This window comes from Belonocnema kinseyi, chromosome 9 (genome assembly GCF_010883055.1).
Source record: "Belonocnema kinseyi isolate 2016_QV_RU_SX_M_011 chromosome 9, B_treatae_v1, whole genome shotgun sequence".
Classification (NCBI taxonomy): domain Eukaryota; kingdom Metazoa; phylum Arthropoda; class Insecta; order Hymenoptera; family Cynipidae; genus Belonocnema; species Belonocnema kinseyi.
The window spans coordinates 49,670,700-49,697,302 of record NC_046665.1 but is presented as its reverse complement, the minus strand read 5'-3'; the positions used below and the strand labels follow the sequence as shown (position 1 = coordinate 49,697,302).

Sequence of the window (26,603 nt, the reverse complement as noted above, 5' to 3'; positions counted from 1 at the left end):
TTGGATTTTTTCAATTAAATCTTTTTGACAGAATGAATCGACTTGTGTCTCTTGAGGACACGAAGCGACCCACGGCCAACTTCCAACTGCACTCTACCCGCAACAAAAATTTTCACCACTAAATTAAATATCAAAAAAGACATTTGCATCGATAGTTTCAACAGTTTAAAATCGTTTATTCTCTGAATTAAAAAGCACTTACTTTGCAAAGCCTTGAATTTACGAAGTTTCACATTTGAATTTTTCTTATAACAACAGTCAAAGTTTGAATCTTTCAATTTAATAATTTTGACAAAATAAATCAACTTTTGTATTGAGGACACGGCAAGGCAATTTTTCACTAAATTAAAAAAAAATTGAAAAACAGATATTTCGCAGCTATATTTTTATAAGCAAAATAATAATCTGCTCAGATCTCCTAATTCTAAAGACAAGAGGACTTTATAGAATCACAGGAAAGCGGAAATCCGAATTGGGGAAATCGCTCGATTTATTGGCAATCTAGACAATAAGGTTTTCATTGATCAATTCAACTATCGATTAATTTCGTTACGATATTTTAATTTAGAATCTTTCAATTGAATCATTTTGAATAAATGAATCGATTTTTGTATCATGAGAAAAAACGCATTAAAATTCAGTTAAAAACGAAAAAAGTCATTTTGCAGCGATAGTTTTATCCGCAAATTAATGTCCATTCCAAATTTAATTCGAATTTGGGAAATTGCTCAATCCATTGGCAATCTAGATAATAAGGCTTTCGTTGGTCAACTGAATTTACGATGAATGTTATTGTGATAATTAAATTTGGAATCATTTAATTTAATCAGTTTGAAGAAATTAATCGACTGGTGTCTTGAGGACATGGAGCGACCCTAGAACGATTACCCTCTGCATTCTACCCGCAACGAAAATTTTAATTAAAATAAATACAATAGTAAAAAAAGATATATCGCAGCCATATTTTTATATCCCAATTAATAATTTTCTGCAGTTTCGTAATTTCTTTGCTGAAGTTGAGTTTCTAATCTTTCCGTTTAATCGTTTTGATTAACTCTCCTTGCAATACAAATTTTTACAAAATTAAATTTAAAAAGCAAAAGATTTTTTGCAGTAATAATTTCAGCAGTCGAATAATAATTTGCTTCAATTTATAGTTTCTTTCCAACAATTAAATTTCGCATCTTTGAGCTTAAGCATTTTAATTGAATTAATCGACTTGTGTCTTGCGGACGAGGGGTGACCCAAGGAAAACTTCCATACAAATTCGACCCGTAATACAAATTTTCACTTGATCAATTTAAAAATAATTAAAGATATTACGCCGCGATAGTTTTATCCAACAAATAATAATCTGCTGAATAATTGTGATTTCGTTGCGGCAGTTAAATTTCGAATCTTTCAGTTTAATTATTTTGAAATAATGAATCTGCTAGTGCCTTGAGGAGATGGAGCGACTCAAGGATGACTTCCTTCTGCATTCTACCCACAATGAAAATTTCCACTAAATTGAGTTACAGATGGAAAAAGATATTTCGAGGCGATAGTTTTATCAGCAAAATAATAATCTGGTTAAATTTCGTCATTCTAAAGGAAAAATACATTCATTGGCAATTAAATAACGATTAAATTTCAAGTTAACTTAAATAAAAAAGCACGTTAATTTGAAAATTCTTGATTCTAAGAATGAATCAACTGACCCGCCATTCATGTATTCAAAAAATTGAATTAAATTTAAAAAAAGATCATTTGCTCAGATAATTACAATTTAAATCGATTATTTGGTCAAATTTTATAACTCTATAGATAAAATATGTCTACTATATAGACTCGCAGGAAAGCAAACAGCATTTCGAATCTTTCAATTTAATCATTTTGATAAAATGAATCGACTTGTGTTTCATGAGTACACGGAGCGATCCAAGAACAACTGCCTTCTGCACTTTATCCACAATGAAATTTTTCACAAAATTTAATAACAAATAAAAAAAGAGATTTTGCAATGATAGTTGTATCAACAAAATAATAATCCTCTCAACTTTCGTAAATCTAAAGACAAAATGCATTGACACTCAGGTAAGCGGAAATCCGAATTTGGGAAATAGTTCGATCAATTGTCAATCTAGCCATAATGAGGCCTTCATCGATCAATCGAATGATGTTTTTTTATGACCAAATGTGGGGCGGACGTTGGAATTCGTTATGTAAAGTATTTACGACGATGAACTTGTCGTTTTTGATTCGTAAAGCGTTAAACAGTCGGGAAATCGATTTTGCTCGATTTAAGTGTTCTCGATCAGTAGCAACGTACTTAGCGCCCTCCGGGATCCGGTGCTCGGATCGATCGGATAATACTCGACGCTATCTACAAAATATGTTCACCATATAGTTGCACAGGTCAGCAGTTGCGACGTGAAGAAGACTGCAACCGGTCTCGATAGAGAACCACGCTGAAAACATGGTGAGCCTTTTATTATTTGTTAACCATGAATAAAACTGGTTTCTTCACCGGTTTGCAATCAGATCCAAGAATAAGGAGAGATAGAATTTAGTCGGGTTAGGATTTTCCAATAAGGCGTCAATCGATCACGGTTCTCTTAATAAATTCTATTATTATATCATTTCTATTTAAAATCGGTGTAAATATCATAAAAAAGTTTTTCTATTACATTTTTGCCTAAAATTAATATAGAATTAATTTAATTCCAATTCAGTTTGCGAACCGTTTTTGTGAGTGAAATCATTAATTATTGTGTTTTCAAATATGACTTTTAGTTAAATTAAATTTAAATTGTGTTTAAAATGTGCTTTTCAATAGTGACAGTGATTATTAATTGTTGATCAATATTATATGTGTAATTCGTTTTACTTTAAACTATTGCGTTTAAAGCAATATTGTGATTGTTTTAAAACAAATTATAAAAAAAAAACATTATAAACGCAGATCCTTATGAAGTATAAGTCTACAGAGTGATCTTGAGTTCCCACGTGGGTTAATTTATTCCTACGTTTATTTTAAGAACTGTTTGGTCAATTCGGTCAAAAAATTACAATTTTGTGACATAAATAAAAGATTTTTTTCACTTCAATAATTCAAAAAAATCTATAAATTTAAGACATGAGGGCAAATTTAAAGAAGCGTTAAAATTGTTTAATTCTCAACGCGTTTAATTGAAAATTGTTTAACATTAAACATATTCTTAAATTTGTAATTCTTTTAATGAAAATTGAAAATCATTCAAATATCGGTTTTTATTTTTATTTTTGTTTTTGAAACAAAAAAATTGTGGATATTTTAATAACCAATTTTCTGCTTTAAAATTGTTTAACTATGTATTCAGACTTCTAAATAAGAAGGAAATTGTAAAATCTCAAATGGTACATTTGAAAATATTGCAATTCCAAACGCTATTGATTAAAATGAATCCAATTTATAAAGTTTTTTATCTGAATTTATTTAATAATTGTAATCGTTTCGAATTTAATATTCCTTAGCTATTAAAGAATTTTTCTTTTAATTGAATTCTATTTTTGATTTCCAAATATGTAATTAAAATTTAATAAACCAAAAAATTTGAATCTCTTAATCTAAAGATGTTAATTTTCAGCACTTATAATTGCAAATTATTTAAATTTAAATTTCAAACACTTACCATTTAAAATTACCTACTTGAAAGCTTTTAGTTGAAAACATTTGTCTATCGGTTTTAATTTTGAAATTGTGTACAATTGTGAAACTAAAAGTGTTGAATCTTTCAATATAAAATTTGTTCGCTTAAAAATTGTTTAACTATGTATTTAGAATTCTAATTTTAAATTAAATTTTAAAATAGTGAAGGATTTGATTGAAAATTTCCCAATGTAACGCTATTGCATAAAAATATTTTTTAAAGTTTCAATCAAAAAATTATTTAGTTATAGTGAACTCTAAATCAAAGATTTTTTTGATATTAGTTATATTAATTATTCATAATTATTCAAATTTCAAACAATTTTCATCTTAAATTATCTAATTAATTTCAAAGTTTTTAGTTGAGAATCATTCAACTGTCGGTTTTCATTATGAAATTGTGTACAATTTTGAATCCAAAAAACTTTGAATCTTTCAATATCAATTTTTGATTCTATAAAGCACTATTGATTTAAAATCTTCCAATTTATAAAGTATCAATCTGAAATCATTCAATTATTATGATTATTTTAAATATAAGATTGTTTAGATATTAAAGAATTTTTTTAATCTTAAAATATAAACATATAAAATTCTTACTGCTTTTAATTGTTTAATTGATTAATTGTTCAATTTTAAAACATTTTCGATTTTAAAACTACGTACCCAATTTAAAGTTTTTTTAATTGGAATTCTTTCAACTGTCCGTTTTCATTTTCAAATTGTATACAATTATAAATCCAAAAAGTTTTTGTATCTCTCATTATCAAATATTGCTATTCAAAACACAATTGATTATTAGTTTTATTAACCCTTAAGTGCTAGAACGGGTTCCAAGGACCCGGGCGTTTTTTTAGCAGAGTGTTTTTTCCCTAAAATGTTTTCTCGTTTTTTGCAAAATATTTATTTTACACAATTAGTTTTCAGATCTATTTTTACAATATTCATTTTGCTTGGATCTACTGGAACCGTTTAGTTGGAACGGAAATTTTCGAGGTTCTAGCACTTGAGGTTTAAGATTTTTTTTCATATTTACTCTATTTTCAAATATTTCAAAGTTAATAAGCAAAAACTATTTTATCATTTTTTAATCTAAGAATATTCAATTTTTCAATTGAAAATTGTTCACTTTCAAAAACTTTCAATTCCTTAAATTCAAAATGGTTTAAATTTCAAACACTTAGCATGTAAAATTACGTAATAAAACTTAAACACTTTTAATTGAAATTCATTTCATTCTCGGTTTTCATTTTAGCTATTAAGACATTTTTTATTTGCATTCTATTTTCAAATAATTAAAATTTAATAAAACCATTGTTTAATCTTTTATTCTAAAAATATATCTCTAAATATCTAAAAGTATATCAAATTTTAAACGTCGAACGTTTTCAGTTTGTAATTATTTAAATTTAAAACCTTTTAACTCAACAATATTCCATTTCTATCGAGTAACAGTATTTAATTCAAATTATTTAATCTCGAATAATATTCAATTATGGTGATCATTTTGAATCAAATATTATTTAGATATAAAAGAATTTGTTTAATTACGGTCTATTTTCAATATTCAAATAATTAAAAGTTAATACACAAAACCATTTTTGAATATTTGAATCTAAACATATTCAATTTGAAACGCTTTTAATAGAGAATTAATTCATTTCAAACATTGCATTGAATTTCCAATTCTTTTAATTTCAAATTTGTCAAATTCCAAGAGCTTTCCATTTAACAAAATTTTTTGAATTTTTTTAAATCAAATTTTAAACGTCGAACACTTTAAATTTAAAATTATTAAAATTTCAACCTCCTTGCTTAAAAAAGGGGGAAAGGGGAATTACAGAAGCAAAGTGAACAAAACTCTTTCAAAAATGAACAAAAGAGAAAAAAGTTAGTCGATAGCTATAGCTATTTTCAAATTAAAATTTGATTTCAAGTAGCAGGTGGAATTTATATTTATTTTTTAAATAATATATTAAATACAAAAGAAGAAATAAATTCCATTTAATTTATTTGCTGAAAAATATACAAATATTTTTCTGTTCCAACTTTCATTTAATAAAATAAAAATTAAATGTCACGCACCAGGAATGCTTTGATCGCGGCAAATATATTGCATTCTAGGGTTAAATGATGCGAAACGAGGCGCCATTGCAACGGAGAAGTTCTTTCTCCTTATTTAATTGTCCAATCATGCTCGTTTCCTGAAAAATATTAAAGCTAATTCCAGAAATTTCTGTACAAGAGACAAGAGCCAGTTAGAAAAATAATGTATTTAACAGAAAAAATCGAATTGTTTATTTTAAATAAATTTTTTATCATGTTGTCTGGGATCAGGATTGCAGCGGTTCGATAGTTCAATTTTAAGTAAAGAAGGGGAATTTTCTCCGAAGAAAGGGGATTAAAAGTCGATTTCATTTATTATTAAAAACTGTTTATATCATACTTTTTTTGTTTCGAAATTTTACTATTTGCGTAGAAAATTTAAATGTTTTAATGAAAATTAACTTTTTTGTAGAAAATTCTTAATTTCGAGTCGAAGATTCAACTATTCGGTTGGAAATTCTTCTTTTTTGGCTTGAAAAATCATATATTTTAGTAGCAATTTAATCTTTTTTATAAAAAAATATAACTGTTTGATAATCAGTTTGGTTGAGGATTGAACTATTTTGTTGAACATTCGTTTTCTTTTAGATCAATACAACTCTCGTTTATTAAATATTAAGAATATTTTTTATTTAAATATAAACTACTAAACTTTTCGTTAAGAACTCATTCTTTTTAGTAGAGAATTTAACTAATTTGCTAAAAGCTGAACTAAACTGTTCAAAATATTTTGTTGTTGAAGATTTATCATTTTAGTTGAGAATTCAACTAATTTGCTAAGAGTTGAACTTTGTTAAAAATTCACTTTTTTATAAAGATTCATCATCTTAGTTGAAAATTCAGTTATTTTGTTAAAAAATGTACCTATTTTGTTGAAAACGCGACTTTTTGTGTTGAAAATGACGTTTTTTATTGAAAATTTATATTTTCAGATTGATAATTTAACTATTTTGTGTCCAATTTTCTTTTTGGTGATAAATCGTCTTTTTCGTGGATTCTTCTTTATTTTTGTATAAAGTTTAAATCTTTTTTGGTTGACAGATCAATTTATTTTATACTGTTGAAAATTTAGAATATTTATTTAATAATTCGGCCGCCGAGTGCAAAAACCAGGACGACGCTCGAACACGAGTAAAAGGATTGTCCGCTTGTCTCAAAAATATAAAATTTTCAAAATCGAAAAATTTTAAAAAGAAACTAGAATTGTATAGAATAAGCAATAAGGAAATAAAACTTTTTCCTATCAGAATTTTTTTGTCAAGCGTTTATTTTTAATAATAAAAGCAAAATATCGAATAAAAGTTTCTCTCTGATTTAATTAAGTTTTCAAAATTGAATCGTTCTAACTCGGCTAAATATTATTAAAATGAGTAACTATTTATATGACTTATTCAAAATACTAAAGCGATGCCTAAGAATTCAAGAAATAGTCAAAACTCGCTTATTGTTTAATAATACTTAATTGCAAAATGAGTCAAGTCGAGAATTGTGTTTTCTTGGTTTCGCCGGTAAAAAGTATCTAGATAACTTCGAGTTTCAAACAACTTCCAGTAAATGATTTCTTCAAAAATATAGTATTTTGAATGAATCCTATAAATATGAACTTATTTCAATCATATTTAGCCGAGTTGTAACGAATTATGTTTTAAAACTTAATTAAATCAGAGAGAAATTCTTGTCAGATATTTCGCTTTTATTATTAAAAATGAAAGAATGACAAAAGAATCTAATAGGAAAAAGCTTTATTTCCTAATTTCTTTATTTTTTTCAATTCGTCGTTTAAAAAAATTGATTTTTCGATTTTAAATAAAAATTTAAATATTTTTTTAGTTGAAATGTCATTCATTATATTTTTTGTTACGGATTCATCTTTTTTGTTGAAATGTAAGTTTTTGGTTAAAAAATGCAACTGTTTTGTATTAAATTTGACATTTCGTATTGAAAATTCAACTATTAGTTTTAAAAATATACTATTTTGTTGAGAAATCGTCATTTCTATGAATTCAACTGTTTTTTATAATAAAATTTTTTTTTAGTTGGAAATCAATTTACATTTTTTAGATAAAAGTTTAAACTATTTGGTTAAAAATTCATATATTGTTTAAAAATTCGCCTTTTTTGTAAAAATTCAACTGTTTGGTCGAAAAATTATCTTTTTTAGTAGTAAATTATTCTTGTTGGTTGAAAATGCAACGTGTTAGTTCAAAATTCATCATTTCATGTTAAAAATTCGACTACTTTGGTAAAAAATTCAACTATTTTTCAGAAAATTTGTCTGTTTACTTTACTTTTTTGTTAAATAGTCTTGTTTTTATGAATTGAACTGGTTTTAATCAAATATTAAAATCTTGTTGGGTTGAAACATCAATTATTACATTTTTTTGTTGAGGACTTATCTTTTTTTGTTGAAAATTAACATTTTTGTGTAACAATTCATATTTTAGAATTAAAAATTCCACTCGTTTGAAACATTTTTATATTTTGGCTTAAAAAATTCAACAATGTAATGGTTTATTTAAATTTAATTTTATGACATCACCTGCTTTTAATTCAAAAATTTATTTTTTTTGGTAAAATATCCATTATTACAATTTTTGTTGAGAATTAATCTTTTTTGTTTAAAAATTTAACTTATGATTTAGAAGTTGAACCACTTTGTTAAAATTAATTTTTCTGTTGTTGAAGATTCATCATTTATTAAAAAATTTAACTATTTTGATAGAAAGTTAACCCTTTTTTTAAGAAAATACGCCTTTTTGATTTTAAAATGAACTATCTTCTTGAAACGTCTTTTTGATTTTAAAATGAACTTTCTTTTTGAAACTTCATATTTTCATATTGAATATTCAAAAATTTATTTAAAAAATCTATTTATTTGGTTTTATTTCAAAATAATTTTTTTACATATTAATTTATAGCTTAAAATTAATAATTAATTAAAATAAATTTTGTTTTTGTTGAAGATTCATAATTTTAGTTTAAAATTCAACTATTTTGGTAGAAATTTCAACTACCTATATGGTTGTAAATTTGTCTTTTGTTATTAAAAATTGATCTATTTAGATAAGAAATTCAACTATATTGCAAAAAATTAATCTTTTTTTGTCTTAAAAATTAATCGATTTGACTAAAAAAATCGACTATTTTGTTAAAACTCCGTTTTTCTTCTATACATTTAACTGTTTTTTATTTGAAATTAAAATTTTTTTAAATTCTTTTTTTTTTTAGATAATTAATCTTGTTGATTAAACATTTTTTTCATCGAAAATTAATCTTGTTGGTTGAGAATGTACTTTTTTTTACATAAACGTCTTTAAGCCCATTAACGTACAACACTTTCAGCTTTTAAATGACTGTTTTTTTGTTGCGCTAGCTTTTTTTTTTTTGACTGAGTTGTTAAGCTTCAAAGGCAGATGCCTATAGTTTTCTCGCCGATAGTAGGTATTTTAGGAGATTTTTCAAATTTATGAGAGAAAGGGAGATTAGGCCAAAAATGGGGCGGACTGTGATTCATGTTTTGCTAACTTTTTAATCAAATATGACCTCTAAAAAAATATTATACCTGATATTCATAACTTGCCAAGGGAGACTCAAGGCTAGACTTTATAGGCACTTAATTGAAATTTAATTCCGACAATGCTTGTTATCAGGTCTGGATATGAGTTTCATTGGCTCTGCATAAAATTGTGATTGTCGAGGTCAGTGATCGCTTGTACTTGAAACTATTATTGGATTTCGATTTGTTCTTTTCTTTTTGACATTAAGAATAAATACAATCACAGACCATAATGCTCTCAGAAAAGGGTTAATAGGACAATTTACAAAGAAAATAGGGAATAATACACTGTAACAAAATTTCGGAAATTTTCTCTATTCTTGGGCATGGAATTTCCAAAAATTTTGTTAGGGAAAATACTTCTTCCGGAAAATAGGCAATTTCCCCTAATTTTTCGAAAAAATCTTAACTATTCCCTATTAGTTTCAAAAGAACTACCGTAAATATCAGCACTTTTCGCCCACATTTTCATGAATTAAAAAAATGTTAGGAATTTTTGGTATGAAAGTTAGATCATGGCAAAGGCAGATCCAGAGAGGGTTGCACCCTCTGCCCCAGACTTAAGACACGAAATTTAAGATTAGAAAATTTGTATATCAGGTACATAAAGTAATCGAGGCCTCTTATTGTCTTAAAAAATTTTAGCCGCCTATTTATCTGACATTATTTTTAGTTTTTTGTTTCTTCTGAACTTTTAATCCACGAAGCTAAATTTCGCCAAAAAATCTAAATCCTCAACAACAAAAGGTTTAACAGAGAATAAAGAAACAAAATTTCCTCCAAAACGTAGAATTTTCAATTAAAAAAACATGAATTTTTGGGTAAAGTTTTGAAAAACCTTTACCTCCGACCTTTTTTAAACTCATAAAAATCACTCGTTAATAAAAAATAGAAGAATCATAAAATGTGTATTTTATCCGGGTCTAAAATTTTGTTTCAAAATTTATTTTTTAGAATTTTTTATCGTTCTTGTGTCAAAATACATATTAAACTACCATTACAATTAAAATTAATTTTCTATTATAAAACAATTGAATTTTCATCCCCACAATATGAATTTTTTACAAAAATGGTAAATTTCAAACAAATAGTTGAGTTTCCTACCAAAAGATGAATTAAACAAAAATTGAATTTTTAAGCCAAAAAGATGAATTTTCAAAAAAATAGACAAATCTTCTCAGAACAAATGAAGTGTTAATAAAGCCTTTGAACTTTCAGCGAAACTGTTGACTTTTCAGCCAATAAGATCAATTTTGAACTAGAAATGGAATAGTTAGACATACAGTTAAACAAAACTAATTTTTAACACAAGAGTTTAATCGTCAACCAAAGAAATACATATTTAAATAAGACGAATTTTCTACAAAACAGTTGAATTTTTAAAGCTAAAATATTAATTTTAAACCACATACTTAAAATTGTATCTAAAAATTATTAATTCTATAGCCAAAAATGGAATACTTAAAGTTTCAGTACAAAAATTTAATTTTTAACTAAAAATAAAACAAATTTTTGACAAAATTGTTGAATCTACGAACACTAAATGAATTCTTAACAACGCAGTTCAACTTTCAACCAAATAGTTCCATTTTCAAAATTAATTTTCAACTTAATTTTTATGGAAATACATTAGTAAAATGCCATTAGTGTGTGTATGTGTGTAGCAAAGTAGTTCTACTTTCAACTACGTAGTTGAATTTTCAACCAAAAAGATGAATTCATAATGAAAAAATTAATAGTTGAATTTTCAATTAAAAACGATCAATTTCCAACTAAGGATGGACCAGTTAAATTTTTAGTTAAAACAATTATTGTCAAACAAATGAATCAATCGTTCGAAAAAAATAGTTAAATCTTCAACCAATAAAATGAATTTTTAACAAAGTAGTTCAACTTTCAACCAAGTAGTGGAATTTTTACCAAAAAATATGACTTTTTAATAAAATAGTTAAATTTTCAACAAGATAATTAAATTTGGAGTGAATAGTTGAATTTTTAACCAAAAGAAAAAAATGTCTAACTAATAATATTTACAGTAGACTTTTCAATAAAAAAGAATGAGCTTTCATCAAAAAGTTGTTTCATTTTCTTACTTGCTTCTATTAATTCAGTTTAAATATAAGCGAAAAATCAAGAAAAAGGGAAAGTTTCTTAAAAACAGGGACAAAGAAGAGGAATTTAGAAAAAAGGGGAAATAGGGGAATAGGCGAAAAACTGTGAATTTTGTAATAATGTAAAAATAATCTCGAGAGAAATAATCTTTTTCAAAATTCTCTGGCCTGTTTAACAGTTTAAATAACAGAGTTCCATTTTTTTAAACTCTAATTTTTTATTTTCCGCTATCAATCTTGTGGCGTATTCTTTTGCAAGCTGTGGTTCATAATTACCTTATTGATCCATACTAGAGTTAAAGTTGCTTACAACATCATCGCATTCGTTTCAAATATGCATAATGAAAAAGATACCTACCTTGAAGGCAAAGGGTTATTATCGGTTCGATTATCGAATCAGTGCAAAAGAATCCTTCGTCTGCATCATTGAGGAAAATTATTAAATCAGTTGGAAACAAAATTTTTAAAAAACTTATTTAAAATTTAGTTCTTAAATTTTTTCCATGTAAAGTTATACAATTTAAAAATTAGAAGACTTTAGGATTTTACATTTGACTTTTTTTTACATTTCAAGATCAAAACTTTAAAACGTTGAAATGCATAAAATTAAACAATTATTAATTCAAAGCATCTAATTCTGATGTCTAAAATTCAACTATTTAAATTAGGAACAATTGGACAAAATTTAAATTAAAATTTTCTTTGGTTGAAATATCAACCATTACATTTTATGCTGAGAATTCATGATTCTTGGATGAAAATTCAACTATCTTGTTAAAATTCAAACAAATTTGTTAAAATATAATTTTGTTGCTTGAAGATTAATGATTCAAATTAAAAATAAAACGATTTTGGTCGCAAATGCACCTATTTTGTTAATTCGCCTTTTTAGGTTGAAAATCCAACTGTTTTGTATCAAATTGGTCTTTTTCGCTTAAAAATTCAATAATTTATTTTAAAAGTCTTTTTTGTCTGTATGCAACTAATTAGTAAATAATGCACCTTTTTTAATTCGTCTTTTTAGATTGAAAAGTCATATTTTTAGGTTGAGATTTCAAGTGTTTTGTATAAAATTTCTCTTTTTGGCTTGAAAATTCAACAATTTAGTTCAAAAATCCACTACTTAGTTGAAAAATCGTACTTTTTGGTTGAATTAAACTCTCCTAAATTTAAAATCAAAAACTTTTTTGCTAAAAATATTAACTACTACTTTATTTTGTCGTTAAGAATTCATCATTTGTAGCTGAAAATTTAAGTACTCGGCTAAAAGTTGAACTACATTGTTAAAAATTCATCTTCTTTTCAGTTGAAGATTCATCAATCTAGTTGAAAGTTCAAATTTTTTGGTAGAAAAATAAACTTTTTTGTTAAAAATTCATCTTCTTTGATTAAAAAGTAACTTGTTGAACATTCATATTTTTGGATTCAAAATTTAAAAATTTAGTTAAAAAATATACTATTTGCTTCAAAAGTTTGGTAAGAAACTATTTTTTTAGCAAAAAATGAATCTGGTTTGTTTAATGCAACTATTTTTGATTTATAATGAACAAATTTTGTTGGAAATATGAACTGCTAAATTTATCGTTGAAAATTCATGTTTTTCAGTTCAAAATTTAATTATTTTGATAGAATGTTAAACTATTTGATTGAAAATTTGTCTTTTTGAATGAAAAATTAACTTTTTTTTATTCAAAATTTGCGGATTGAAAATTCAACAACTTTTTAAATAAATCTAGTGTTTAATGAAAAGGCGTATTTTTTATAAGAAGTTACCTATTTTTCATTTCAAATTTAAATCCTTTCAGTTAAAATATGAAATCAACTTTTTGAGACGATTATTTGAACTATTTTCGTTTTTTTATTTCGTTTTTGATTGGTTAAAAATGCATCTTTTTGTTTAAATTAAACTGTTTTTAAATTAAAATAAAAAACTTTTTTGGTTGAAATATCAACTACTACATTTATCATTAGTAATTCATCCTTTTTAGTTGAAAATTAAATCACTCGGCAAAAAGTTGAACTATACATATATTTGTTTGTTGAAAATTCAAATATTTTAGTATATAATGTACCTATTTTGTAGAAAATTTGTATGTTGGGTTGCAAATTTATTATTTTAGTTGAAAATTTAACAACTTGGTTGAAAAATCTACTATTTTGTTCAAAATTTTTCTTTTATATTAAATTTAACGGTTTTTTATTTAAAATTAAAATCTTATTTGTTTGAAATATCAACTATTGCATTTTTGGTTAAGAATTAATATTTTTTGTTAAAAATTCAACTTTTTGTTTAAAAGTTGAACTACTTTGTTAAAATTAATTTTGTTAGTTGTAGATTAATTATTTTAGTTAAAAATTCATCTGCTTTGTTGAAATTGTAATATTTTTACTTGAAATATTAAAAATTTGAAGCATTTCAATTTGAATTTAATATTGAATATAATATTTCCATAGAATACCAAAATATTCAAAATTAGATAACTAAAATTTCAAAGCAAATTTAAATCATTTTTAAAATATTATATTTCCTATTTTTGTCATCAAAGGATCGACTTAATATTTTATAAGCTATGTGCCATAAATTGGGATGTGCGATTTAAAAATCAATTCTCACTTATCGAAAAGCTATTTACTTTCAGAATATACTTGCTTGACATATTTACATTGTGAACATTTTCATCTTTGAACTATTAGGTCAGATGCTAATATAATGTTTCGCTCCTTTAGCAATCTTCAGTATGACTTTTTTATTTTCCCAGATTATAAGTATTTAAAGACCAATCTTGTAACATTATTAATAAAGAAGCTTTCATAAATGGAATAACATAATAATAAATTAAAAGTTATCATTTTCACATACTCATTCCTGAGAATGTAATGTAATCGTCCAAATTTTCGATCTCTGATTTTTAACGGACCTTTACGTTTCGGCACTCACAGAATCCGAAAATCATAAAATTTCATCGGTGTCTGTCTGTATGTATGGTTACCTGAATGTTGTAGCTAGGCTAACTTTTGAAGGATTTGTCCAGTCGAGTCCGCATTTGATACACTTCTGTAGGTATCCAAAATGAAGGCTAAGTTCGTTAATCAGATATTTCGAACTAAAATTAAAAAGTTATGAGCATTTTCAAAATTTCAAAATTTTTTTGTTTGAAGTTTAAAAAATTTTTGTCGAAGTTTCTTATAGATGAGTGAAAGACTTGCAAATTATCTAAATAAAAATATTTATTTTGATGAAAATTAGAAAAGTTATTTACTTTTCAAAAATTTGAAAATTTTCAAAAACTATAAAAAATTATTTTTTTCATAGATCAAAAATCTCATTCCAAATTTTTGCTAGATACCAAATATATTTCAAAACTGTTTTAGCCGATTTTTTCGATTAGCCCAAAATTAATCAAATTACAGAATTTTCAAAATTTTCAATTTTTTTTCTGGATATTATAAAAATGTTTTTTAAAGTTTCTTATAGATAGGTAAAAGAATTGCAAATTATCCAAAGAAAATTTTTAATTTTGATAAAAATTAGAAAAGTTATTTACTTTTCAAAAATTTGAAAATTTTCAAAAACTATAAAAAATTATTTTTTTCATAGATAAAAAATCTCATTCCAAATTTTTACTAGATACCAAATATATTTCAAAACCATTATAGCCGATTTTTTCGATTAGCCCAAAATTAATCAAATTACAGCATTTTCAAAATTTTCAATTTTTTTTCTTGATATTATAAAAATGTTTTTCAAAGTTTCTTATGGATAGGTAAAAGACTTGCAAATTATCCAAATAAAATTTTTAATTTTGATAAAAATTAGAAAAGTTATATACTTTTCAAAATTTTGAAAATTTTCAAAAAATAGGAAAATTTATTTTTTTCATAGATCCAAAAATTTCACTCAAAATTTTCAATAGATACCCAGTATATTTCAAAACTATTCTTGCCGAATTTTTTGATTAGCCCAAAATTTAAAAAACTAGAGCCTGTATAACCTAACTGTTAAGCGCGAAGCGCGATTATCGCAATGAGAATGTAATCGTCAAGGCCGTAGTACTTTGAGAACCTTCTTTAATGACAAATTAAAAAAAAAAGTGTTCAGCTTCACTTAAGAAAAGGGAAAATGATTAAACAACCACAGCAGGCCCCTATTAGGATCAGGAAAAATAAAATGTGAACATTATTTTGCAATATCAGAATAAGCAGTACCAGACCAAGGTACACACAAAAAATTATAATAGACATTTGATATAATAGTTTTTAACATAGAATGTAGAAAATTTCGCATTGTGGTCTGTACACAAATGTGGAGGGTAATGCAAAGGCCGAGTGCGGAGCGCGAAATAAATATATTTTCGAGGGCGAAGCGCGAGAACCAACAGTCGCACGCCTGAGGCGTGCTCAAACTAGCGAGGGAAGCGAGCCGCGCGCGTAGCGCGCTTTCAGAATGTGCCCGCGAGGCGGGCGCATTTTTTTATTTATTATTCTCTAAGATACCACATCCTAATTCCCTTGAAAAAAGTGACCTATTTAAACCAAAGAAGTGACCCAAACTTTCTCATTTTTCACTGAAAAATTAAAAAGAACTAATTTTCTTTTGAATTTAAAAGAATTTGAAAAAATGTATAAGAATTTAAGAAAATTGAAAAGAATTTTATGATATTCATAAAAATTCTGGATGAATTTAAAAGACTGCAAGATGAATTAAACAAGAACTACACAAAACTGAATCCGTTAAATTGAGTAGAATTGAGTCAACTTAGAAGAATCCAAGTGAATTAAAAAAAATCAAGAAATATTCAAATAATTCAAAAGAATTTGAAAAAATGCAGGATATATTAATCAGAATGTAGGGTGTATTCCAAATGAATTGAAATTAATTTCTAAAAATATTTGAAAGATATTTATCACTTTAAAAAGTTAACAAAAGTGTACCACCACATGAACAAAATTTAAATCCTTTAAATCATTGAAATTCTTGGAAACGCTGGGAATTTTATGTCTCTTTAAAAAGCCTTAGAATATTTTAAAACAACTTTTAAGAGCCCTTCGAATGATTTAAATGATTTAAAAATTCCTTTGAATCTTTGAAAATTCCCTAAAATATTCAAAGTCCTTTGAAATGTTTTTAGGTCCCTTTAAACTCTTTAAAGCTCTTGAAAATATCTGGAAATAATTCAAAATATTATTTTGATTTTGATTTTTTTTCAATCCTGTTTTTTCCAATCTTGAAAATAAATCGTTCGATAGCTGAAATCATTCAAACAATTTTTCTAAAAAAAACATTTTTTTAACAAATAACTACATTTAAAAATTATTTACGTATTTTCAACATAGAACATTAGAGATGTACGGAATCCCCCCCCCCATCCCTACAAAAAATGTTTGATTAAAATCAATCATTTTTTCATATTGGTAAGAAGCGACAGCAAGAAAAATTCATTTTAAAAAACTATAGTTGAAATAATTATTTTTCGTAAGGTTTCAAATTTTTTAATAAAAAACGTTTCTTTTCTAATAAGAGATAAATTATATTTGAAGTCCTTTTGAATCACTTAAAATTATTTAAATGTATTAAAAATATCTTAAAACATTTCAAGTAATTCAAAAACTTTTGAAATCCCTTGCATTTTTTAAAGCTTTTGAAAATTTCTCGGACTTTAAAAAGAAACTAAAATATTTAGAAACCTTGAAATCTTTTTAAATGATTTACAACTTTTTAAAGCTCTTGAAAATGTCTTCAAATTACTAATATATTATTAAATTATCATTTCAATTCTTTAAATCACGTGAACCTTTTTAAAGCCTTTGAAAACTCTTTGCAATAAAAAAATACCTTAAAATCTTTAAAATTTTTTGAAATCACTTTAAAATATTGAAGTTTATTAAAAATACTCTAAAATCCTTTAAATTCTTTGAGATAATTTCGAATTGTTGAAATCTATTAAAAATACCCTAAAATATTTAGAATATCATAAAATATTTCTTGGAATTACAAAAAAGCTGACTTACTTCCATCAATTTTTTTAAAGCTCATGAAAATACCTTGGAGTTAAAAAAGCCCAAGATATTTCAAACCCGTTAAAATCTGTTGAAAATACTTAAAATAAAAAAATACCGAAAAATCTTTGAAATATCATCAAATGTTTGAAATACATTAAAAATTCCTTGAAAGCTTTTAACATATCCTAAAAACTTTTAAAGTATTCAAAATATTTGAAAATACTTGGAATCCTTAGGAATTTTATAAATCTTTTGAAATATTTCTAAATGCATTAACATCTTTTTAAATTCATTAAAACTTTTTAAAGGTCTTAAAAATTCCTTGGAATTTTTAAAAAATACACTGAAATCTTTCAAAAAACTTCAATATCCTTTTAAATTATTCAAATCTGTCAAAAAAGTATCGGAATATTTTAAAATACACTACAATATGTTTAAATATTTCAAGAAAGTTCAGAAATAGGCATAGACCTGAATTCAGTAATGGTTGCCCCATGGGTTAATTTATTGAAAGAAAAGTAACGGGGACTCAAGATAAAATCCAACTCAGCCCGGATTTAAACCAGGAAGGTCGCCATCCATCAGACATCGGTGGCGCAAGTTGTTAGCTCTCTACTTATGTATTGTGACGTTCCTGGTTAAAATCCGGGCTGAGACGGATTTTTTCTTGTTTCTCCAAATACTAGACCAGTAATCAGCATTCCCTGCTTTAAGTAAAATGATAGAGCTCCTATCATTATGAATAATTTTGAATCTTTATGATAGAAAGAGATAGCGAAAATGTATCCCATTTTGTCTCTTATTCAATTTGAATTCTCGTCTATCTTTTCCAATACCGTCTTCCTTATCTCATCCCATCGTACGTCTATCAATGTTTTTCTTTTTCTATCTCTTTGTTAATATAAATTCACAGCTACATTTTTCAATCCTCGCTTCTTTATCTCATCCTATGCTTTCTCTACCCATTTTAATATTTTTCTTACTTCGTGTCAAACTAAATTCCCTTCCATATTTTTTAATTTCCTCTTTATCTCGTCGTATCATACATCTACCAACGTTTATCTTTCAATATCTCTTTGGTAAATTCATTTTACATCTCTTCTCTAAATTCAAATTTATCTTTTTCAATGCCCTCTTTTCTAACTCACCCTATACTTTGCCTATACAGGTCAATCTTTTTCTATCTCTTTGTTTATCATTTTCAATATCCTCTCCCTAATCTCATCATATCATCTATCAACTTCTATCTCCTTCTATCCATTTCTCAATCTTAACTCACGTCTATCTTTTTCAATACCCCCTTTTCTATTTTATCCTATCCTCTATCTATCCACGACAATATTTGTTTATCTCTCGGTTAATCTAAATTTCCGTCTATCTTTTTTAATCTCCTTTCCCTTATCTCGTCGTATCATACATCTCCCAAGGTCAATACTTGTCTATATGTTTTTCAATATTAATTCACATCTATCTTTTTCAATACCCTCTGTATCTCATCCTATCCTTTATCTATCCACGTCTACCTAAAAATGTTGCCGTTAGGTAGCTGCCGGTAAAAGTAACCAAAAAATCAATTTAAAAAAAAATTAATTATCAACAAAATAATTCAATTTTAAAACCAAAAAATCAATTTTCTACCAAAAAAGATACAGTTTCAATACAAAATACATATTTTCAATTAAAAAAGATAAATTTACATTCCAAAACTAGAATAGTTCAATTTATTATAAAAAATTTAATTTATTATTACTAGAATAATTCAAACAAACAAAAAACGAGTTCTCAGCAAAATTATTTGATTTTGAACTAAAAAGAAACGAATTTTCAGCCAAAGAAATTAATTTTTAATCAGTAATGAATTTTTAATCAGTGATGAATTTTTAATCAAAAATATGAATTTTTGACCAGATAGTGGAATTTTTAACCCAAAAGATCAATTTTCTATTTTAAAAAATACCTGAACTTCTAACTAAATATTTTTCTTCAACCAAAGAAATGAATTCTTAACAAAAAATATAATAACAATATTTTACAAAACAGAACATTTTTTAACGAAAAGATTCCAAATTTGTTTCTTTTTAACCAAATAAATAAATTTTTAACTCAAAAGATAAATTATCTAACAAAAATAAAATACCTAAATTTTTAATTAGTAAAATAAATTTTCAATAAAAAAAGAAACGTATTTAAAAAAAAAAATTTCATTTTCTACCACAGAAATTAATTTTTAACCAAAAACATAAAGTTTCAACTAATGAGATTACTTTTCTACCATAAAATATGGATTTTCAACAAATAGTTGAATTTTCACCTAAAACAGATAAAGTTTCAACTAAAAATAAATTAATTAAATTTCCAGAAAAAACTTAATTTTCAATAAAGTCAAAGTAAATTTTCAACCAATAACATGAGCTTTCAACCAAAAAGAGGAATTAGTCACCAAGAAGCTTACATATTATCCCACAAATTCGAAATCTCAATAAAATACAGGAATTTTAAACCAAATATTTGAATTTTCAACTTAAGAAGATAAATTTTGAACCGAGATATACAACTAAAATTTTCAGTTAGAACAATTAATTTCTAACTAAAAAACGTAATTTTCAACAAAACTATTAAATTGTAAACACAAAAAGGTTTTTCAAAGGAAATGATGGATCATCAACCAAATGAATGCATTTTTAACAAAGTAGTTCCACTTATAACTAAGCAGTTGAATTTTCAACCACAAAATATTTTAATTATATATCAAAAATAGTTGAATTAAAACAAAAAAAATGAATTTTCAACAAAATGGTGTGAATCCTTAACCAAAAGAGTTTAATTTCCATATTTATTACAAAACATTAATTTCAACCATAATAATAAAATTAACTTCTACTATAATTTTTCGAAAATTCCCTAGCTCTATCAGGTTTTCCCCGGCATTTCCTAACTTTCTGGAATTACCTGATCTGTAGCAACTCTGTAATTTCGAAAAAGTATATGTTTATTACTTCACTCTAAAATATTTGTATATAAATATACGTAGTAATTATGATATATATTTGTTCAAACAAGAAATGCTTTAAATTCTCTTAAATGCTCAAATTCTTAGGAATTTAAGACCTTTAGTCTTTCGGGTCAACGTCAAATTAATATTTTTATTCAATGAACTAAATTTTCGATGGATTCCCGAAATTCCAGGAAAAGAAAATGATAAAGAGTCCTCAATCGCGAAAGATAAAAAAAGAGATAGAAAAAGATTAAAATTTTGAATTTATCTGTATTATCATCAGAGATAAAACAAAATTCTCAACGTCTTTACAGACTAGATGGAGCTATGAATTAAAATTGTTTGTTAATTACGTTTTTTTCTCAAAAAGAGATATTCTAAAGATTTTCTTCTAGAAGATCTTTTTAAGAAAAAAATTAATTATAAAATTTGTTAATTCACAGGCCTATCTAGCCTATCAAGGCGTTAAGAAAATTTGACTTGTAACACCCGGCATACGTGTATTTCTAAAAAAGGATTAAAATAAACAAAAAAACATAATTTGTATTAACTTATCTATAATTTTAATTAATTTTCAGGCGGAAATAGTGCTGGACATGTCGGAAATGGAGTCCAAGGACGACGGTGAGAGGCCAAAAGAAGTCTCAGATTCTGAAACATGTCGCATCGACCTTCAAACAAATCCACCAATCTTGACCATCTCAGACCCAAGTAAGAAAAGTTGTCAATAACGTTATTGCGTATAATTATTTATAATTATTATACTGAAACGGGATATTGCTCAGAGCGTTGCTCTTATTTAAAAACCCGTTCCTGTTGTGAAGAAGTGCACGTTTGTATCATTATTCTCTTCGAGTTCAGAATTACTTGGACTCGCTGGGAAGAACGTACAATCTCTTCCGACTCACTAATACATCGTTTTTACAAAAAGATTAAACAACTCTGTTGAAGAATGAACTGGTGTTGTAAAAAAATGTGCTCAGTACTCTGTGTCGCGTTGCTGCAGTGAGTCAATTCGTAATATTATCCAGCTGATTATTCTCGAAGGTAGGACAAATTCCAATGGTCTATGGAGTAGATAAGCAGATATAAAGAGTTCGTGTCACTCTGTTAATAATTTTTCCTTGAGTTTCTTTTCCTAAAGAAAATTCTTTTCAGTAACACTTTTCTTGGCATGACAAATTTTCTTCGATAGATTTTCCTTTTAAAATTTCCCACGATTCAGGATGAGCGGGAATTCTTTAGTCAAAAACCTGTCGGAGTAATCTTGATTACGCTTTATTAAGCATTAATACGCATTTTTATCCATTTTTGCGCATTATTACGCATTCAAATAATTAGGCGGATAGTAAGGCGCTATTAAAGAGTATCGCATCAATAGAATTTACTAAAATAGTGGGATAGATCAGGGGAATAATTGGTTGAAATAATATTTGTTATTAAAATTAAACAATCAATTTTAATTTTAGCATCAGTTGAAGTAAACTTTAAAACACAACTGAAATCAAATAATTAGTCATAAGTTAAAGTACACTTTCAAACTGTTTCGTTTTTTTTAACAATAATTAATATTTCAAACAATAAATAGTTCGCGAAATAGTTGAAATTAAACTTGAGGATAAAGTGCGTACAACTAAATGGATGAAATAAACATTTAATTGTCTAAATAATTATTTAACTATGACTTCTTCCTATGAATCAATGACATCTGATAATTTATAAACAAAATTAATTAACAAATTCATTAGTTAAGTGTTTTTCGGTATTTAAACTTTGATCTTTTTACGCAATAAGGGAGCCTTTAAGTATTATGTAATGTTAAGTGGGGGGCGGGGTACAAATATCAGGAAAACGCATTACGTAATACTTAAATGCTCCCTAAAATGTGAATAACAAATTTTTCAACTTTGTTTAGACAGTTCGATAACGATCCCATATTGTTATTATATGTGATAATTAAATTACCGTATTCGTACACAGTATTAAAATGTAGGATTTCAACAAATAATTCAGTTTCTTCAACGAATCATCCATTTGTATTAATTGCTATCAAGGAATTGTTGCTAAGTAAATTTTAGTATATTTCAAATGGAAAATGCAACTTTTAGTTTACGAATACATTAGAAGAGAAAATTTTGTTTATAATATTGTTAATAAAAATAATAATAGCGTATTGTTATCGAAGTGTCTAAAAAAAGTTTCTAAAATTGTTATTAACAGTTAATTACGTTTAAAAAACCGTAATGTAAATTCTGAAAAATATCCAAACAATGCATTTGTTAATTAAGATTGTTTAAAATATTATCAAATGTTTAAACAACATTTGTTAAGCTTTATTATTTATTTACAGTTGATTTCGTCAAAAGAACCAAGTTTGTACGTTTGCCAATGGCCAATTAGTATATTTGTGAATTAAGATTATTTAAACAATTAGAAATTTTTATTGGATGGCCAAATATGATACTTAGATTTCATTGCCAAGTAATATCGACATATATGATCGGTTCCATAGAAAAATTGATTTATTCCATCATAAATACTGTATATGAATAAATTACTTATTAAATGTTATTAATTTAACTAGAAAACTCCTTTTTCTCTAAATTGTGCAAATTTATTGCGAATCAAGTAACGAATTGCTGCCAATCCCCGCGAAACAATTTTTAATCACTTATTAGCTTATAACAAATCCAATAAATTTTTGAACGTTTGCGTTGCTATGGCAATTTTTTCAGATAGTTGCTTATTTTAAATTATTATTTATTATTAAGTTATTTTAAATTTATCCAAGTGTTTGTTCAAAAATAGCATACTTCAAAAATCAACATTTAAACATTTTTTTATTCATTTAATTTGTTCATACAAATGTTTACTTTTATGTAATAGGTACAATAGTAAATATTAATATTAACTAGGTTTTAAGAAGCTTTGATAAGAAAAATCTTTTTTTTTTCACCAAAAAATATTAATTTGTTCATTTTGTTTATAACAATAATACGTGTTTAATTTTCGATAAACCTTTTCCTTTTAATGTCGATTGTTAATTTAATTATTAGCTAAAAATCTTGATTAAACATTATTATTAACTTACTTCCGATAGAAATTACTTAAAAACCCAACTATTTTTACGAATATACATTTCTTCAGGATATTTGCCTAATATATTTATTTTTTTTTATAAACAATTAAATATTTTACCTGTTAAAAATTAAAAATCTAATACAAAATTAAATGGATTTCAGAAAATAAATCAGTGATTTTAACATTTGCGCGCTATACTCAAGTATTTATTTATATAATTTGTGTATAACAATTAACTGGTAAATTCAATTAATCACTTATGTTTCTTAAGTAGATATGCAAGAATGCTGATCAATAGCGAATTTTTTTAAAGCCATTCTCTTTTAGATCAAAAATCAAATTAAGGCCGGTTCAATTTTCAACTTCAACTTTCTGCATGCTTCAGGAAAATGAATACAAAAAATCGAAACTTTGCTAAATTATAACTTAAAATCTTCTCTTTAAAATAAGATCCAGAAAGTAATAAAATATTAACTGGTAAGCGAATTATCATGAAAAATGTGGATGCGTGCACAATACGAAAATTGGTTGTTCGCGGCTCATAGTGGGCAAAAAAGTACCCGTAGACAAATAAATTTCTAGCCTACACTATTCATCCGATTTAAACTTTTTTTTTAATAAAAGATTTTAAAACTTTGAAAAGAATTGTGATTAGATTTTTTCAATTTTTCAAAAAAATTTTATTTAACAACAAAGTTGAAAATTATTTTTTTCTTAACTTTATCTTGAAACAGTGTTAGAACTATATGAGGATAATTGCCAGTTGGTAGAATAATTAAAAAACAATTGTTATTGTGTTATTAACAAATTAATGTTAATTATTCAAACAATTATTACAAATTCACAGCTTGGCGACTTTTCAATTCATAGGCTCAATTTGTGTTTACGGAATCAACTAGGGACGTCGTTTCGATGACTATCTGCTGTGACACTTTGAAATTTGACAATAATGATATATTATTCAAACAATTTTTATAAACAAATTCACAGTTACAATGAATGGGCTCAATATTTGTATACTGAGTCCACTAAGAATGTCTTTTCGATGACTCTTAGCTATGATACTTTTCAAATGTACAACAATTATTCAGAGTATGAACAATTGTTATGAAAAAATGCATTATGTGTCCTTTTTTTGCCGATTCACAATTTCGATTGTTTCTCAATCCAATGACCTCACGTAGTATTCAAATGCAGTTTTTTAGCTTCTGAAAGCAGTAATCTATCAATTTGTGGAAACTGATATCTCAAGCTTCCTCAATAAAGATCAGCAGAACACAACAAAAGGTATCATAAAAAACCAATCACGTTCTTTTACAAAAATATCTGGAGCCTCGATAAAAAACTTATTAAAGCTTTCGCGGTGAATCGCTTTCGCGCTAACTAAGACTTGCAAAATTATGTAAAAAAATTAAGCGTATTTATTGAAAAATCGTCGAACTGTGAATTTTGTTATAAAAATTGTTTGAATAATGAATAATTGTTTTTAATTTGCAAAGTATCATAGCAAAGAATCATCGAAAAGACATACCTAGTTGATTCAGTAAACAAAAATCGAGCCTATGCATTGAAAAAGGTTTGAAATGAACCAATACATTACTAGAATACTTTAACAAGTTTTTTTAATGCAAAGCAAATTTTTTTATAGATAGCGAGGTTTGTGTTCTTGCCATGGAGATAACGATTAAAGATCATGAACTTTGGAGTAGTGCATAGAGAGAAACATTTCTGACCAAAGAATTTTAATAGCATTCTCATATGATAAATAAAGAAAAATCAGTTTAATTAAAGAAAAAACGAAAATATATAAGAAAGTTTAAAAATGTTATAATAATGTATGACTTTTAGTGGCTGTTTTCAGATTTTTTTGAAATTTTCTAGACTTTTGTAAAGGATAATTTCCAGATGAAGAATTGTAATTCTGAAAATTTATTTCTAAAAAAGAACATTTGTATAAAAAATTATTTTTTAATAATGAAGCCAACAATTCTGTTCTTAAATTTTGACCACCTGTTTTCAAAATGGAAAAAGGATTTTATTCATGACCTGTTGACGTATGAAATGAGGTTATACGTATTTATTTATTAATAAGGATTAGGTATTTTCTTTAAAATCAATCTAGTAAATCAAAATTTCGAAACACGTACATTTTATTTTATGATAAAATTTATTTCTGAAATTTTTAGACATTATTTATAAAAAGAAAATTTTTATTATAAATATTTTTTTAATATTGGGAAATAATATTATTCTCAAAATTTTGCAAACACACTATAATTTGTCGGTACCAGTAACCAAGAAATTACATTTGAGCAAAATCATGTTTCTGAAAAAAGTTTTAATGATTTAGATTCTCTTTTTTAAGTTTTGAAAATTTCAAAAGATATTTCGAAGTTTTAAAAAGATTCGAAAATAATTGAAATTCTAAAGAAGATTGAAAAATTTTTTTTTAATTTAAAATTTTTAATATTTCAAAAAAATGCTTTTTAAGAACTTTAGAAGGTTTCAAAAGAATAGCAGAATTTTACTAAGATTCGTGGTAAAATTTCAAATTATTTTTTTTCGAAAAATGAATCTTAAGAGAAAATTTGCGAAAGATTTAAAAAGATTTTTAACGATTTCCTAAATTTTCGAAGAAGAATGTAAAAGATTTTGAAAACAAATTTTTCAATTTGAAAGATTATAAAATTTTAAAAAAATGTTGTGTAAGTTTGAAAGATGTTCAGATTTATAAATATTTCGAATAGAAAATTTAAAAGCTTTTTAAGAATTTTGGAAGGTTTCAATAGAGTAAATAAGAACGTCTTAAGATTCCTGGAAAATTTTATTAAAACGTCGAAATTTTTTTTTAATGAAAATTCTAATAGCTTTGAAAGTTATTAGAGTTTTGAAAGATTTCAAGATAATAAACAAATTAAGAGAATATTTAAAAAGATGGGTGTACTTCCGAAAAGTGGATATGCCCGATTTGCTTCGCACTTCGTATACTCATGTATTTTGACGCGCTGATTACGAATATTATTATTATTATTATTATTATTATTATTATTATTATTATTATTATTATTATTATTACACCATTAA

The 26,603-nt window shown here is 25.6% G+C and overlaps 1 protein-coding gene across 6 annotated transcripts in view; it reads left to right on the top strand.

The window, feature by feature from the left end:
* The first annotated feature begins 2,327 nt into the window (after nucleotides 1-2,327).
* Nucleotides 2,328-26,603, top strand: part of LOC117179564 (aldehyde dehydrogenase, dimeric NADP-preferring) — a 109,248-nt gene continuing 84,972 nt past the window's right edge. For 2 of the 6 annotated variants that reach the window (XM_033371488.1, XM_033371487.1), the window contains exons 1-2: nucleotides 2,328-2,461; nucleotides 21,017-21,149. In XM_033371488.1, coding sequence (XP_033227379.1) covers nucleotides 2,459-2,461; nucleotides 21,017-21,149 — 136 coding nt within the window. In that variant the 5' untranslated portion in view covers nucleotides 2,328-2,458. Of the gene's footprint in view, nucleotides 2,462-2,576; nucleotides 2,592-2,639; nucleotides 2,731-15,645; nucleotides 15,659-21,016; nucleotides 21,150-21,308; nucleotides 21,486-26,603 lie in introns of those variants that run through there. The other 4 variants (XM_033371490.1, XM_033371489.1, XM_033371491.1 and 1 more) reach the window with 4 other exon arrangements.